At 40.3% G+C, this 17,816-nt stretch overlaps 1 protein-coding gene across 8 annotated transcripts in view; it reads right to left on the bottom strand.

The window, feature by feature from the left end:
* Positions 1-17,816, bottom strand: part of PHF20L1 (PHD finger protein 20 like 1) — an 82,220-nt gene that overhangs the window by 11,370 nt on the left and 53,034 nt on the right. For 7 of the 8 annotated variants that reach the window (XM_070748312.1, XM_070748313.1, XM_070748316.1 and 4 more), the window contains 8 exons: positions 15,542-15,794; positions 11,757-11,963; positions 10,978-11,034; positions 10,282-10,380; positions 7,160-7,324; positions 2,149-2,330; positions 399-498; positions 100-295 (listed from right to left, as the gene is read on the bottom strand). In XM_070748312.1, coding sequence (XP_070604413.1) covers positions 100-295; positions 399-498; positions 2,149-2,330; positions 7,160-7,324; positions 10,282-10,380; positions 10,978-11,034; positions 11,757-11,963; positions 15,542-15,794 — 1,259 coding nt within the window. The remainder of the gene's footprint in view (positions 1-99; positions 296-398; positions 499-2,148; positions 2,331-7,159; positions 7,325-10,281; positions 10,381-10,977; positions 11,035-11,756; positions 11,964-15,541; positions 15,795-17,816) is intronic. The other variant, XM_070748318.1, reaches the window with a different exon arrangement.

Below are 17,816 nucleotides of genomic sequence, written 5' to 3'. Positions count from 1 at the left end.
ATAAACGGGGGATCACTGTAATTGATTAAAAGGGAAATCTCCTGTAATATTAAACGTATAGGTAATCCTCAAAATTACAGAACCACGGGATACGCTTACTTTAGTATTCCAATCTTCAGCTGAAGTCCATGTAATATTTCTGTAACACCATAGACGTCGGCCAGAAGGCGATGTGTTGACACAATCTTTTTGGCATTTAAATGAGAATAATTCTCTTTTAAGAAGGACAAGCCATACAGGTGGCCATTGTTTAACCAGTCTTTGTCACAGAGATATTTGGCACTCCATCTCTGACCTGGAGACAACACAAGAGTGAGATTTTTAATATTTTAAAATTTCCAGAAAATTATTCTGGACCAATCTCCAAGTTTGAAAAGGACTTGAAAATGTGTTCTTACCAGGTGGATCCCTGCAAATGTAGCAGATATATTGTTCAGGTATGCTGTCTTCCAACAACCCCATGCACGCACTGTGTTGCCAACACAAGCACTCTTCGCACTGTGGGAATGATAAAAACAAGCAGAGAAGAGAATGCAGGAGATGGAAAACATAATTAAGCATCATTCAACATTTAACTCTTGATTGATGCTTGGTTGTAGTTTTTATTCTCAGGTGGTTTTTTTTTTTAGTGCAGATATTCCACAACTTCCATTTTTTTAGGTTTGACCATATCGCAAGATCTAAAATGGACACCTAACATTAAAAAGTCATCAAAAAACCACAACAAAGAAGGCTCTTTCTGGGGCAGCTTATAAACCTCAAATTGCCCAAGGAGGTGCTGATACAGTTCTAGAGATGAATTATTCTGTCATCTGCATATCTATAAATGTCTGGTTCGCTTCTGCAACTCAACATGACCAACATAGACTTCTGAGGATAATCAGAACTTCAGAAAAAACAAATACTGCCAACCTGCCTTCCATTAGGGAGATTAGAACTGCCCCCACCCTCCCTGTCTTTCGTAAACTACTCAAGACTCACTTATACCGCCAGGCATGGGGGAGTTGAGATATTCCTTCCCCCTGGCCATTACAAGTTATGCATGGTATGTTTGTGTGTATGTTTGGTTTTATAATAAGGGTTTTTAGTTGTTTTATTATTGGATTGTTACATGCTGTTTTTATCATTGTTGTTAGCTGCCCCGAGTCTACGGAGAGAGGCGGCATACAAATCCAATAAATAAATAAAATAAATAAAATTACCTGTACGCTGCACAAGTCAAAAAGGGGCCTGTGAAAATATTTATAGCCCTCACATCTTGGACACAAACGGCTTCAACTCCTACCCTGAAAACGACGCTACACCAAAACAACTAGACACAAGAACATTTTTTCCCAAACACCATCGCTCTGCTAAACAAATTCCCTCAACACTGTCAAACAATTTATTAAGTCTGCACTACTATTAATGTTCTCATCATTCCCATCACCCATCTCCTCCAACAAATGGCTGTATAACTTTGTTGCTTGTATCCTTAAAATATATTGACTGGTTCCTAATACGATTTGATTGCTTATTTGTACCTGGACTATCATTAAGTGTTGTACCTTATGATTCTTGATGAACTTCTTTTCTTTTATGTACACTGAGAGCATATGCACAAGACAAATTGCTTGTGTGTCCAATCACACTTGGCCAATAAAATTCTTTTCTATTCTATTCTTATGACCCTTTGTTTAACAATAGCTCAACGACCTTGGGAAACATGCTCTACGACCTCTATTCAAGCTTATGACTGCTGCACAACATTGGTGGACACCTGAATGCAATACAGGTGCGTGGCAACTGGCTTGCATTTATGCCTGACTGAATGAAAAGATTTGGCTTCCCTAACTTCACAGTAAGTTCGTTCACACTACTTTTTTGGCAGCTATAGTCTGACCCATGACTGTTTTAGCAATAACATCTGTGAGCCAACTGGAAATCTGCTGGATTGATCCAGCCTGGAATTCATCCCACAAACAAGGACAGAATACTGCAAATCAGCTTTGCCGGCTAAGGAATTCTGGAAGCTGAAGTCCACAAGTCTTAAAATTACCGTCTTAAGTTTCCCAAGGTTGGAGACCGCTGCTCTGGCCTAGTGACATGGAGAACTGGGTGAAAATTTTCTGCGATGGAAAATTTGACAGCAAGCAGCAGAGTTCTTACCTGAATCATGAAGCCTTTTTCCTCGTCCATCTCGCAGATGCACCTGACTATTTCGTTCAGACCGTCCTCTTCGTCTTGGGACTCTTCAAAATTGGTCGAATCAAAATCCTGATTATATTCATCGCCGCTCAACAGCAAGCTCTCGGTGGAGGAGTCATCCAAAAATTCCATATCAGAAAGGTCTGCAAGATGATTTGGAGAGAGTTTAGATGAACAGGTTTAAAAATACAGTAGTACCTCTAGATACGAGCTGCTCCACATGCGAGTATTCCAAGTTACGAGCCACGAGGGGAGAGAAATTTCTGTTCCACACCGAGCTCAAATTCGGGATACGAGCCAAGCGTCCACTAGGTGGCGCAAGAATCCTTGCTTCTGGTTATCTCGGAGGGGAAAAACAAAGGCTAAAGGCATTTGTTCCAGATACGAGTTGTTCGACATACAAGCTCCCTTCTGGAACGAATTAAACTCGTATCTAGAGGTACTACTGTATATAAATAAGGTCTTTATAAAAGAAATATTATATAACATAAAAGAAGGACTAGGGGATGACTCAGTAACAGTCTGCCAATATTTGACAGGGTCTCATAAAAAAGAAATGGACAGCCTACGGTATTTTCCAAGGCAGGCAAAACAAGAAGCAATGGGTGAAAACTAATCAAGGAGAGAAGCAACCTGGAACTAAGGAGAAATTTCCTGACAGTTAGAACAATTAATCAGTGGAACAACTTGCTTCCAGAAATTGTGGGTGCTCCTTCACTGGAGGCTTTCAAGAAGAGACTGGACAGCCATTGTCTGAAATGGTACAGAGTCTGCTCAAGCAGGAGGTTGGACTAGAAAACTCCCAAGGTTCCTTCCAACTCTATTGTTCTATGTTCTAATGTGAAATTGGTTTGTGTTTAATACCCCAAATAGATAAGATATATTTGAATAGAGTGTTCCCTCGATTTTCGCGGGTCCGAACTTCGCGAATAGCCTATACCACGGTTTTTCAAAAAAAATTAATTAAAAATACTTTGTGGGTTTTTTTCTATACCACCAAACTAATAATTTTCACAAATAAATCACCAAAAAAAATTATTGTTAATAAATAATTATGTATATAAATATCAGGATCAATAAGTGTCTTATTCAATGGTGAGTACCAGTAATAATGGTGAGTAAATGGTTGTTAAGGGAATGGGAAATGGTAATTTGACTTGGTGACACCTAAGGAAGTGGACAAGGCCATTGGAGCTGTGTGTTCCGCCACCTGTCTACTGGATCCGTGTCCCTCTTGGTTGGTTTCGGCCAGTCGAGAGGTGACGCGGAGCTGGGTCCTGGAGATTGTCAACGCCTCTTTGGGGAGTGGGTCCTTTCCGGCTCCTTATAAGGAGGCACTTGTGTGCCCCCTCCTCAAGAAGCCTTCCCTGGACCCAGCCATACTCAATAACTACCGTCCAGTCTCCAACCTTCCCTTTATGGGGAAGGTTGTTGAGAAGGTGGTGGCACTTCAGCTCCAGCGGTCCTTGGAAGAAGCCGATTATCTAGGTCCTCAGCAGTCTGGATTCAGGCCTGGCTACAGCACGGAAACTGCTTTGGTCACGTTGATGGATGATCTCTGGCGGGCCCAAGACAGGGGCTTGTCCTCTGTCCTGGTGCTTCTTGACCTCTCAGCGGCTTTCGAGACCATCGACCATGGTATCCTTCTGCACCGACTAGAGGGGTTGGGAGTGGGAGGCACTGTTCTTCAGTGGTTCTCCTCATACCTCTCTGGTCGGTCGCAGTCGGTGTTAGTAGGGGATCAGAGGTCGACCTCTAGGTCTCTCCCTTGTGGGGTGCCTCAGGGGTCGGTCCTCTCCCCCCTGCTATTTAATATCTACATGAAACCGCTAGGTGAGATCATCCAAGGGCATGGAGTGAGGTATCATCAATACGCCGATGATACCCAGTCATACATCTCCACCCCATGTCCAGCCAACAAAGCAGTGGAAGTGATGGGCAGGTGCCTGGAGGATGTTAGGGCCTGGATGAGTGTCAACAAGCTCAAACTCAACCCAGACAAGACGGAGTGGCTGTGGATCTTACCTCCCAAGGACAACTCCATCTGTCCATCCATTACCATGGGGGGAGAATCACTGGCCCCCTCAGAGAAGGTTCGCAACTTGGGCGTCCTCCTCGATCCACAGCTGACATTAGAGAAACATCTTTCAGCTGTGGCGAGGGGGACATTTGCCCAGGTTCGCATTGTGCACCAGTTGCGACCCTACTTGGACCGGGAATCACTGCTCACAGTCACTCATGCCCTCATCACCTCAAGGCTTGACTACTGTAACGCTCTCTACATGGGGCTACCTTTGAAAAATGTTCGGAAACTTCAGATCGTGCAGAATGCAGCTGCGAGAGCAATCATGGGCTTTCCCAAATATGCCCTTGTTACACCAACACTCCGCAGTCTGCATTGGTTGCCGATCAGTTTCCGGTCACAATTCAAAGTGTTGGTTATGACCTATAAAGCCCTTCATGGCACCGGACCAGATTACCTCAGGGACCGCCTTCTGCTGCATGAATCCCAGCGACCAGTTAGGTCCCACAGAGTGGATCTTCTCTGGGTCCCATCAACTAAGCAATGTCGCCTGGCGGGACCCAGGGGAAGAGCCTTCTCTGTGGCGGCCCCAGCCCTCTGGAACCAACTCCCTCCATAGATTAGAACTGCCCCCACCCTCCTTGCCTTTCGTAAACAACTTAAAACCCACCTCTGCCGCCAGGCATGGGGGAATTGAGATCCTCTTTCCCCCTAGGCCTTTACAGTTCTATGCATGGTATGTATGTATGTATGTTTGGTTTTTATATTAATTGATTTTTAATCGTCAATACCAAATTACTATTGTACACTGCTTTATTGTCGCTGTTAGCCGCCCCGAGTCTCTGGAGAGGGGCGGCATACAAATCCAATCAATCAATCAATCAATAAATAAATAAATAAATAAATAATTTAGGGGTTTAAAGGGATGGCTTGTGATACTGTTCATAGCCAAAAATAGTGTATTTATTTCCGTATCTCTACTTCGCGGAAATTCAACTTTCGCGGGCGGTCTCGGAACACATCCCCCGCAAAAATCAAGGGAACACTGTACTTCTCTGCGTAACGGATATCGTTTTAACAAAAATGCCTAAACCTATTTAGGACACTGTTCCTTCAGAAACTTTTTAGCTGGAGCATAGAAATAACTAGAAGCAAAAGAGATTGTTAGCAATAAGGTGAATTAGTGTTTTTACTCTAAATGGTTGGTGAAAAGTACAGCCACCATTAAAACAAGAAAAAAACTCCACGTTATCAATAAACCATCCACTACACTCCAACCAATCAAGTTAAAAATGAACAAATAATGTTTTAAAAGGTTTTCACCCATAACTAAACCATCAGCCCCTCCACCCACCCACCCCCTTAGAAAAGAAAGAAAACCAAACCCAGTATTTTGTAAACAGCTCTGTCTGGTTGTGCTGCCTAGCTGGCCTAATTTGTAAGACTAGCGTAATTAAACCTTGCAAATTCTCATTTTCCTAGAAACATAGAAACATAGAAGACTGACGGCAGAAAAAGACCTCATGGTCCATCTAGTCTGCCCTTATACTATTTCCTGTATTTTATGTTACAATGGATATATGTTTATCCCAGGCATGTTTAAATTCAGTTACTGTGGATTTACCAACCATGTCTGCTGGAAGTTTGTTCCAAGGATCTACTACTCTTTCAGTAAAATAATATTTTCTCATGTTGCTTTTGATCTTTCCCCCAACTAACTTCAGATTGTGTCCCCTTGTTCTCGTGTTCACTTTCCTATTAAAAACACTTCCCTCTTGAACCTTATTCCTAATCAATTACCTCATATTTTTATGAATAACTCACAGTAGCAAACTTAATATTCCCTCCTCCTAAATTCCTCACAATAACAACTCTGTGAGGTGAGTTGGAACAGAGGAGAGTGACTAGTCCAAGATCACCTAGCTGGCTAAAACTCACAGTCCCCAGCTTTCTAGCTTGGTGCCTTAACCACTAGATCACTGATGGCAAACCTTTTTCGGCTTGGGGTGTGTGCGCCCTTCATGGCACCGGACCAGATTATCTCAGGGACCGCCTTCTGCTGCACGAATCCCAGCGACCAGTTAGGTCCCACAGAGTGGGTCTTCTCCATGTCCCGTCAACTAAACAATGTCGTTTGGCGGAGCCCAGGGGAAGAGCCTTCTCTGTGGCGGCCCCGGCCCTTTGGAACCAACTCCCCCCGGAGATTAGAATTGCCCCCACCCTCCTCGCCTTTCGTAAGCTACTCAAAACCCACCTCTGCCATCAGGCATGGGGGAACTGAGATATTCTTTCCCCCTAGGCCTTTACAATTTATGCATGGTATGTTTGTTTGTATGTATGATTAGTTTTAAAATAAGGGTTTTTTAGTTGTTTTAGTATTGGATTTACATGTTGTTTTTTATTATTGTTGTTAGCCGCCCCGAGTCTAAGGAGAGGGGCGGCATACAAATCCAATAAATAAGTAAGTAAGTAAGTAAGTAAGTAAGTAAGTAAGTAAGTAAGTAAGTAAGTAAGTAAGTAAGTAAGTAAATAAATAGCCTACGCCCACACCCATAATACAATGCACTCCCCTGCACATGCGCGCAACCTCCACGCTGCCCCGCGCATGCGCACAATCTCCCTACACCGGAAGCAGAAGTAGCATGCAGTACTGCACTATAATCACTGTGCCACCACGGCTCTAAAGTGCCATCCAGTCGCTGTTGGATTTTAGTGACCTGCGGAAAACGAATATTAAAGAAGGGAATATCTATTCACAGTAATTAGGGGTATGGAAACTTTTCAGAAAGTAACGATGTGCTGCCTTCGTTCGGATGACCCAAGTCTGCGTGAAACGCAATGGATCTTGGAAACAATCCTTTGCAAGTGGAATCATTACATTGACTCTTCCCTTTCTCCTGTTAATGTAATAATTTAAAGAGTATCTAGCGCAGAGCAAATCAGACTTACTTTCCCCGCTGAGGTCGACAGACAAAATAGCCCTCGGGTACTGATAGGACGTGCTCTTCTCCGTCGTGGTGCTGCGGAGAGTCAGCGAGCTGCCAGAAGACCTCGTGAAGGGGGAGGAGCACCTATCGAAGTAGTCGAGGGAACTGTCCTCGAAGTCGGAGTACTCTGCAAAGGAAATCAGAGAGATGCAGTTGCAGAGGGGTGGTGTATGGAACAAAAATGCAACTTTAAACGTTTTAAACCTGAACTGTTCTCCAAAACACCTGAGGGTAGGACAAGAAGCAATGGGTGGAAACTAATGTAGGAGAGAAGCAACCTAGAACTAAGGAGAAATTTCCTGACAGAACAATTAACCCATGGAACAGCTTGCCTCCAGAACTTGTGAATGTTCCAACACTGGAAGTTTTTAAGAAGATATTGGATAACCATTTGTCTAAGTGGTTTAGGGTTTCCTGCTTAACCTGGGGGTTGGACTAGAAGACCTTCAAGGTCCCTTCCAAGTCTGTTATTCTATTCCATTCCATTCCATTCGCCTGAGATATTGCATCTCTTGGCTTTGAAGTGATTTATTGAGAAAAATATAGAGCAGGAAGTTAACTAACTTTCCACTCACTGGCAAACCAGGTCATGATAGGTTAACTAAACTCAGCCCGAATCCTGGCCTTATATTGGCACAATTATGCAATTATCAGCCATAGAATGAAGGCAAATATACATGTCCCTGTATAACAGGGGTCCCCAAACTTTTTACACAGGGGGCCAGTTCACTGTCCCTCAGACTGTTGGAGGGCCGGACTATAAAAAAAACCTATGAACAAATCCCTATGCGCACTACACATACCTTATTTCAAGTAAAAAACAAAACGGGAACAAATACAATATTTAAAATAAAGAAGTAATAATTAAGTAATTAATTAATTAATTAATAATTAAGTAATTTATACTTCTTTATTAAAAAGTAAACTTGAACTTAAATCAACAAACTCCATTTCTCCTTCCTTCCTTCCCTCCCTCCTTCCTTCCTCTCCACTTCTCTCTTCCCTCTTCCTTTTCTCTCATTTGTTTCATTTTCTTCTCCCTCGTTCCTTCCCTCCATCATTTTCTCATTTTTCTCTTTTTCTCTCTCTCTTTCCATCTCTCCCTCTTCCTTTCTCTCTCCCTCTCTATATCTCCCTCTTTCTCTTTCTTTCTCTCACTCACTCTCTTTCTAACTTTCCCTCTTTGTATCTCTCACACTTTCTCTCCCCCTCTCTCTATTTCTCCCTTTCTATCTCTTCTCTTCATTTCTCTCTCCCTCTCTATTTCTCTCTCTTATTATATCGATCGGTAAAATCTCGTGTGCTGCCGCGGGCCGGTTAAAAGACCTCAGCGGGCCGCATCCGGCCCATGGGCCGTACTTTGGGGACCGCTGCTGTATAATGTTGCAGGATCTAATCTGGATCAGTTGCTGGGGCCAGAGGTTTGGTCTTCTGGCCTTTTGGACTCGTGCTGGAGCCCCTCTTCTCTACTTTAGAGAGGAGTTCCCTGAGAATGGGCTCCAGCACGAGTCCGAAAGTTCGGAAGACAAAACATCTGGACCCGGCGACAGACCCAAGTGGATCCTATCAGCCATAGCCTCCCAGTTTTCCTTCCTGGTGGCCAAAATCCTGCCATCTTGGCAATGGGTGAATTTCCTTCCTCTTTTTCTTCTTGCCTTCCTTCCACCCCTGCCACTTGTATTGAAAAATAGTGGTCCACAATCAGGACCACCCTTCATGGGAGAAATATGGCTCTCCTCTTCTCTTGGTGTTTTAATTTCCTGATTGTACCAAATGCAAGAGAAACCTTTTTCAGTTCTGAAGAAGCTTCTTGGGTAAGAAGCTTCTTGGGTAAGAAGTGAATTGTCTTCGAGCAAAAACAAAGCACCTGTGGGACAACCATGATTTGAAGTTCCATAAACAGGTGGCTTTGTGATACAGAAGCCTCATTTAGCAGACATGTCTATCTCCTGTCTCTGGGTGTGGGTCCAGAAACTATAAAAAGAAAGTTCATATCAAATCTCAATCTCCATCCTACACAAGCCCTCGGTTAAATATGAAAATGTTCTACAAACCATACGTAATAATGGAAGTTAAGAGTTCTGGCTTAAAGGTAAATATAAAGGCTCCCCTGCACATATGTCTTAGTTGTTCCTAACATTAGGAGGCAGTGCTCATCTCAGTTTCTAAGTCGAAGAGCCAGCTCTGTCCGAAAACATCTCTGTAGTGATGTGGCCAGCATGACTAAATGCCAAAGGCGCATGGAGTGCTGTTACCTTCCCACCAAAGGTGGTCTCTATTCTTCTACTTGCATTTTTTTATCTGCAACTGGCTTCACAACGTGCTTTTGAATTGCTAGGTTGGCAGAAGCTGGGACAAGTAATGGGAGGTCACTCCGTTATGCAGCTTTAGGGATTTGAACTGCTGAACCGCCGACCTTTCCGACTGACAAGCTGAGTGTCTTGGTCCCTGAGCCACCACATCCCTTTAAGCACCCTTTAAACTAGATCTCATCATAGTTTAGTCTGCCTTGTGATTATATTCAAAAACTAACAAACGATGGAAGTCTGAATCAGTTCTTGCTTCCTCGTTCATGCTTTTCAAATAACAACAGACCTCTGGGACATGCTAACTGCCATCTTTGCTATTCAAGGTTTACATGTTATAAGCCTCTTAGAATCAGAGTAGATGTCAAGAGAATGTTGGATATAATAAATATCCAGTTGCAGGAGAGAAGCACAAGAGGCCATTTACAGTACCTACTTCATAACCAACCAAGCAAATCATACATTCTTTTGCGAGTGCCCAGAAAAAGGTCTTAAGCCTTTCCGATAACCATCAAATACATGGAGGACTTAGCAGGAATGAATTGGAGCACCCACGGCTGTCCAGAGAAAAAAATGTCAAAGAAAAACCACAAGGTGTACACTGGAAAGCAGGTAAAAAAACCTTAGTCAGCGGGTTGTACCTGGAGAGAGGCAACAAGCACATTTTAAAGCAACGTTTGGGGGATTTTGTGAGCACCTGCTTTAAAATCTAACGCATCACCATATGAGAGCAACCACAGGGATACATTTTGCTTGTTTGTTTATGTGTTGGGTATACCATGCTGCTTCGATTTCTTCTTCTTCTTTTTCTTCTTCTTCTGTTTTGACTTCAGATCTTTTCCCTTCTTCTCTTTCCTCTCCTTCTCCTTCTTTTTACCTGAGTTGCAAAGGAAGGATGGTTTTAGCTCACTTAAAACAATTGTCATCCAGTATAGATAACCCACCCTGAGGGAAACAGCAAAACTAACTGGTCAAGAGGATCAAAACGTGGATTTAAGCAGTGGAGACACTGGGAAAAGAAGGGAAATATAAAAGGACCAATTTTAAATTAGAAACTAAATTCTATAGTGCAGTAAAATATAGTCAAGTATGAAAATAGCCCAATTTAGGTATAACACTAAGCTCTAATGTGGTTTGTTAATTTTTTTCTCTTAGCATCATACATGTCTGCACAAAACTGGCATTTTTTAAGAATGTCAGGGCGAATGCGTTCAATGCGAAAGACATAACTTCGGTTGCATTTTGGTATCAAAAAATGCAAGTCTATTAACTAGTAATCATAGTATCTAATCCAATTTTGGAATTACAAGATAGTACTTATATTTTTCCCTTTAATATGACTCAACACCTCAAAAATAACTTGAACTATCAAATCATGCCACCAATAATTAAAAACAGGTCATTTGTAAGTGATACATATAAATAAAAAAGATAAAAAAGATTACCATGAAAGTTCTTAATTTTATGTTCCTACCAAGTAAAGATGAGGATTTTTCTTCCAATTTTGATTTCCTCTCAATTTTCAGGGTTCCTGCAGAGTCAAAGATGGCACAGATGCATCTAAATTTTAGCCATATTATTTCCAAAAATAAAAAGGTAGTTTATGCTCAATTATTATTATTTTTTTCTGGAAAGATTGGCAATAATTCCTTGCTATCTCATAAGAAGTTGACATATTAAAGACATAACTTTCATGATTTGAGTTTAAACATGCCAAACCATAAAATATAATGTATAAATTAAGTTATGTGAAATCATATAGCACGTTAAACCCGAATTAACCTTTACGTGTGAATCTAATCTATATACTTTGATTAAGTCATTTATACATCTTGGACCTGAAAGGTGCATTATTAATCAAAGTGCATTATTAGCTCTAGGAAAAACTACATAAAAATCAAGGACTAAAAAGGTTAAAAACTGACTAAAGACTTGTTATTGCCACCTTTAACCAACTATAGTAGCAGGATGAAGGCTAGCTACAAAAGAGTTATCCAATCTCAATTATAACTACAAATTTAAAATAACTATCTTTTTCTTACAGAGCAATACAAGGCTTTAGCATCAATATCCTTTTAAACTGTTTGTTTCCTGGGGAATGAACTGGACATATACAGAAATTTGCAAAACAAACATACATGCTCACATTGCATTTTCTAGCTATGCATCAAAGCATAGATAGATATCAAAGAGTCCCTGAAAATGCACATGCATGTTTAATACGCTTGAAAAAAGGTTGACAAGACATTTTACCTGGGACCACCGGAACTATTCTGCCATCCATTCCTGTTTTGGAAAGGTGGCATCTAATAATTTGGTTCTCTTCCTTCTCCTGACTAGGCTGTTTGCTATAGAGAGCAGCCTCCCCCGGGAACAGGGTTGAAACATCCAAGCTACTGCTTAAGTCAAGAGGAAGACTTAGTCCATGCTTCTCAAGGGATACATGAGCAAGATTGGGAACTACACAAAAGAAAGAATGCAGTATTAAAAGATGAGCATTGTGATCTGGGTGTCGTTAAGTTATACTCCTAGTGTGGCAAAGGCCTGGCTTACTAGCCAGTTCTTGTTAAGACAGGCAACGTCTTGTGAAGGCATCATTTTAAATACTCGATTCCTGTCTGGTTCTGTATTAATAGGGAAATACATTACTCTCCAGTAATGTGCGTGCGTTCATTTGGGCATGGATGGAGAACCCTTTACCATGAATGAATGACTGGATGGAGAGAGAGAGAGAGAAAGAGAGAGGACCTTTTTCTAGAGAATCAGGAAGCAATGAAATCTGTCTCTAAGCGCTGCAATCTTCGTCTCCCGTGGCTATTTTTGAAGGATCTAAGGATCTTCACTGGCGGTGATCCACCTAGAGAGACTTTGCAATGCTGTTGCTGAAGCAGACACAACTAGATGTATCATGCTATCATCTTTTGGAAGGGTCTCATCAGGTTGTTGTTTGAAACAGCTATCTATAATTTGCGTCTTTAAAAACAAAAAAAGTGGCAGGAAAGATAAAACTGACTAGGAAGATTTTTGAGAGTGATAGCACCAAGAAGCAATTACTAAAAAGACATTGTGAAAATAATCACAGGAAAATAAGATTATCTGAAGCCGGATTGACACAAAAGGCCACAAGAAGTATGAAGACATCTAATCTAGTTGGCTTATATGATGTCTCTCTTTTTTAACTCTTGAAACTGTAGGATGCTGTAAAAACAATGCACACCCTTCTTACCAGCATACCAAATCAAGGACAGAATAATATGCATACAGACCCATTTTTAAAAAATGCGGAATACAGGGCTTTTAGAAGCTGTGTGTGTGTGTTTGTTTGTTTGTTTGTTTGTTTGTGTGTGTGTGTGTGTGTATCAAGCATTTTGCTGACAGACTGTAGACAGTCTAGATTGTTAACTGTCAATAAGGATATTACTATCATATTACTTCAATCTGTATTATGGATATTAGATGGCTTAATTGTTGCTTTTCAATTACTGCTCTGTTGCTTTCAGTGTTTATTTGGATGAATTGCCTCCAATCTGCTTCAGCATTTAACTATATTTAACAAATTAAGTTATTAGTTGTAACCGATGCAAAATTACCTTCAGCTTTTAAACAGCTGGCATCTTTTGCAATGACTAAACCACTATTGGCAAAATCAATTATTGGGTTGCTGGCCATGTTTTTTTAGTATTTGGGTCATTCATAGCATAGCTGTGAACTGTTGCAACATTTAATACATAGTAAATTTTTTGATATGATCTTGTACAGGTAGTCCTCGACTTACAACAGTTCGTTCAGTGACTGTTCAAAGTTACATCACTGAAAAAAGGGATGTTATGGCCTTTTTCAATTACCTTTTCAGCATCCCAATAGTCGCATGATCAAAATTTAGATGTTTGGCATCTGGTTCAGACTTATGACCATTGCTGTATCTCAAGTGATTCCCCCTCTGAAATCTTTTGACAAGCAAAGTCATAAGAAAGGTCATAAAATGGGTCAAAACTCACTTAAAAGATGTCTCACTGAACAACAGAGATTTTGGGCTCAATTGTGCTTGCAAGTCGAAGGACCACCTGTATTTATAAGTAATTATTTATTTATGCAATTATTCATAAGTTCTTTCCCCATAGAGACAGACAACACACTTCTAGAATTTGCCAGGGGGGAGAAAGAAATTATGACTGCAGTTAAGTTACATCCGGACAAAATTAAACATTACAAAATCACATTAATTTTAGTGGGAAAGGGTTTGCCCCTTCTACTAAATATAATTGGACCTCAAGCTTTTGGAGACTCAAAGCAAAGTAGTTAATTTTCCTGTGTGTGTAGTCATGAAAATCACTTCCGAGGTGTACCTTACAATTCCTAATTACTGGAGCTAAGATATTTTATTATTTAAAAAGGCATACAAGGCATCCCATTTCAAATTGTTTGAAGTTTAAAGCATGCCTGCAAAGTGCTCCAAATAAGTTTTTTTTCCCTTAATGAAATGCGGTACATAAAATTCCACATCAGAAACTATTTAAAAACGATCTTGACTTTAAAAAAAAAATCTAAGGGAGTATGCAGTGGAACGCATCCAATGCAAAACAAGTTTTAATTATTAAATGGAGGTCATGGTTGTTGTTTTAATTGCTCCATTTCCCTATTTAAAATAAGATTCAAACCATCCTCAGGAAAGGTTACCTACAGATTTATGTGATGTTGTATCTACTGGAGGTGTCATGGTGAATGAATGTTTTCTCATATTTCTGTTTAGGTTAGTGGCTTCTTATTCCCTAACCTTAAATGAAAATATTCTCTCCAAATCAATTGGATTTGTACATATTTCTGTTTGGATCACAGCCTGAGTTTTCTTTCCGTGCGTGCCAATTAGAAGGCAGCCCAGGGAAATAGCTCTTCCGATTCTTTATTTTACCATTTTTGGGGGGGGTGTACAAAGTGAAAGGCTTAGGATGCTATTTCACAACGAACAAAAACACCTCCCCTCCCAACATCCTATAATCCAGGGGTGTCCAACCTTGCCAACTTTAAGACTTTGCTGGCTGAAGAATTCTGGGAGTTGAAGTCCACAAGGTTCGAGACCTCTGCTATAATCTATAGATGAGAAAGGATCAAACCTTTGGACAAGGGAAAGTGTGCTGAAATTGGACACAAGGAAGGGAACAAAAAAACAAAACAAAACAAAACCCAAATCCTCTTTGCTTAGACATCTTCTAAAATGATAGCGATTTCAGCGGATACGTTCCTGGGTCTCGCCACAGAAAGCAACTTTTGGATCTTTATCTCAAAAGTGGAAATACTGCTGCCTGTTAACCAGTAATGGAGAAAATTAAGAGTTGGCTCGTCACGCTCGAAGAATATGGGATGGGCTACAAAAAAGTAGGGAAAAGCTCTCATTCTCCTCTTTCTTTAATCGGTAGACCAGGAAGGCTTGGCTTGTTCTGTGGAGTTTGAAGGACTGTGCCACTGTAGAGAAGAATTCTGCCCTGCAATTTCATACTGTGTGCTCAAGAGGAACAAAATAAAAAATCAGTCTTGAATCAGTTACCTGGTATAATTGGGGAAGAACTGAGGGGGAGCAGAGGAGAAAGAGGAGAGGTGAGAAGGGAGGAGAGGAGAGGAAGAAGAGGAAAGAAGGAGAAAGGAGTGGAAAGGGAAGTAGCAAAAAAAGGAGAGGAGAGGAAATGAGAGGAAAGGAAGAAGAGGAAAGAAAAGAAGGGGAAAGGAAAGGGAGAGGAGGATTCAAGTCAACAGGACAAGGAAATCTTTCAAATTGGAAAGCCAGTTCATTGCTTTAAACTTTCTTCTGTTCTTCAGATGTTAAAGGCACAAAAAATCTCTATTTGTTGCAGGGATTTTTTTTTTCTGGAGAATTGAATTACAATACTGTTAAGACGCCATGACATACCTTCCTTGAAGTCCTGTTTCTTTCTTTTTTCAAAAATCTACTCATGATCAACAAGCCATATATTCAAACAAAGCAACCACCACCCACCAATGATGACTTCTCAATTACGATTATGTTTTAAAATGTCTGTGCTCACTAGTTTTATTTATCCCAGAAGAAGAAAGCTGGGAGATCAGGGTCAAATCCTCCACTTGTATTAACTCTGGGGAAAATGGTGTTTTAAGGGGCTTTAGACACCCTGCAGAATCTCCAGATTCTTGTTTGCATTTCTTGCTGCGAGACTTTCCTGAAGACAAGTTGGAGAGCAGCAGTGCCGATTTCTGAATGTTGGCAGAACTGCTAATATCAGCTTCATTTTTTTTCTGACTTTGAGGCTTAGGTGATATCTCCTGAATAAATAATAAGAAATTGATACTTTTATTGCATTTTCTTCATTGCAGCTCTTGCATTCTATTTTTGATTTTTTTGTTTTTAAAAAAGCAACTTTAGCATTTAAACATTTTTTCAGAAGGAAAGAAAAAAATTAAATTAAGCATTTTTAACATTTAAAAAGGGACTCAGCCAAAGACCATCATCCCAATCCAGTGATCTCCTCAGAGGTTGGAGAGATTTGACATGTTGTAGGCTTCTTCTGTCAACATCTCCACCTTCATTTCACAGAAAAATCAATGTCCTGGCACATCAGCAGGTGAAAAAGGGATTTCTTCCATGTCTGAAGAAAACCCTTCCATCTGCCATTCATACTTTACGTTGATCTCTGGATCAGGATGGGAAGCCATGCACCTCTCTTCATTCTTACTGACTGAGAATCATGATTCTTCCAAACATACTGTTTAACTTGATAACATTTTGCCATATTTCCGTATCAGGAATTTCCACAATATTTCTTTAAAAAGCACAATCAAGCATTTGCGATTATAAATCTCTGGCGTGTTATAAAACTTCCTGATTGCCAGATTCAAAATCTTAGCATTACATGAGTGATTATTAAAATCCACAAATTCCCACGTATGTAGGTCAGTCTGAATACAAGACATGAAGAGCCTGGCACGGTCCCTTAAAAAAATCATCTATATTCTGCATTATCTGGGTATCACCTACACATGAGCTGTCATAAGCATCACACAATTTTGTCAATTAAAAGCAGTACCAAAATAAGTGTCATCTTATCAAGTCAGAAAAGCAAAGCATATTTTTTTCAAAATGTAAAGCCCCCACATCTGTTTTTTTTCAATACACATAATGAATCAATTTACAAATACCAGCATTTGACATACATGTCTAGAGATATATCCCCACCCCACCCCCCCAGACAGTTCAAAACACTTTCATCTAGCAGAGATAAATATGGTGCCAGTAAAGCATTTCATTAAAGTGTTGGGGAAAATTCCAAGGAAAAAAAAAACAATAAGCAAACTTTCATAATATGTATCAAATTTGTGACCAAAATCGTGTTCTCCAGGATGGAACTTTTTGCATCAAAAGATGGATGTTAGGCACCGGTGACTAGATAAACAAGGCAAAGCAGCCCTAGCCATGTGCATGGATTATGCAAAGAAACTGCCCCAATCACAATAGGATTAGTGTTGTGCTTGATAAAAGACAGAATGTGGTTCTGGTGCAATGTCCTTGCTACGTTCGATGTAATGGAAATATGATGTAAAGACTGGTGAGCAAACATTCCATTCAATTGTCACCCATGCTAACCCTGGACCGGTTATGCATGTCCACTGAGCATCATTTGTTCATGTGAGACAACTGGAAGACTCTAGAACCATAGCTAAAGCTTGGTAAGAAAATTGCCAGAAATTAATTAGAGCCATAGCTTGTAAATAAATGATTTTATTGATCATCTTCACGTGTGAAAGACATCACTACAGAAACCATTACTTTCAAAGTTACAAAATTATTTAAAACAAGGTTTTGAAAACTTGTTCTAATAAGGTGCTTAAACCTCTTTTAACAAGGACAAAATTAAACATGAGAAAGAACCTTAATGAAAATTAGTTAATCTAAGCAGATATTTTTCAAAAGTAAACACAAGGCTGGATCCTAACAACACAATTAAGTGACTACTGTACCTGTGACATGTAACCTGAGGGTTTAGGTTTAAGATATTGTAAACCAGAAGGCGGGAAGAGAAATTAACAACCAGAGGAGACAATCTGAATTTCTTTTCAATATGTCTTTTTAACCATCAATGTTTAGCTGCAGGCAGACTGGCATTATGAAACCACCAATTCCTACAAAATATTTATGCCTTAAAAAACAAATTTCAAATTTTTAGCCCAGATTTTGGGTCCTCCCAGAATAAACCATGATTTGGGCTCTGCACACTGATATTAACCAAATGTATTTTCTTTATAACTATCATTTGAAAACCCACTTAAATTATGGTTACAACTTCAGGT

The sequence above is a fragment of the Erythrolamprus reginae genome, chromosome 3 (assembly GCF_031021105.1).
Source record: "Erythrolamprus reginae isolate rEryReg1 chromosome 3, rEryReg1.hap1, whole genome shotgun sequence".
Taxonomy (NCBI): Eukaryota; Metazoa; Chordata; class Lepidosauria; order Squamata; family Dipsadidae; genus Erythrolamprus; species Erythrolamprus reginae.
This window is presented reverse-complemented; position numbering and strand designations above follow the sequence as displayed.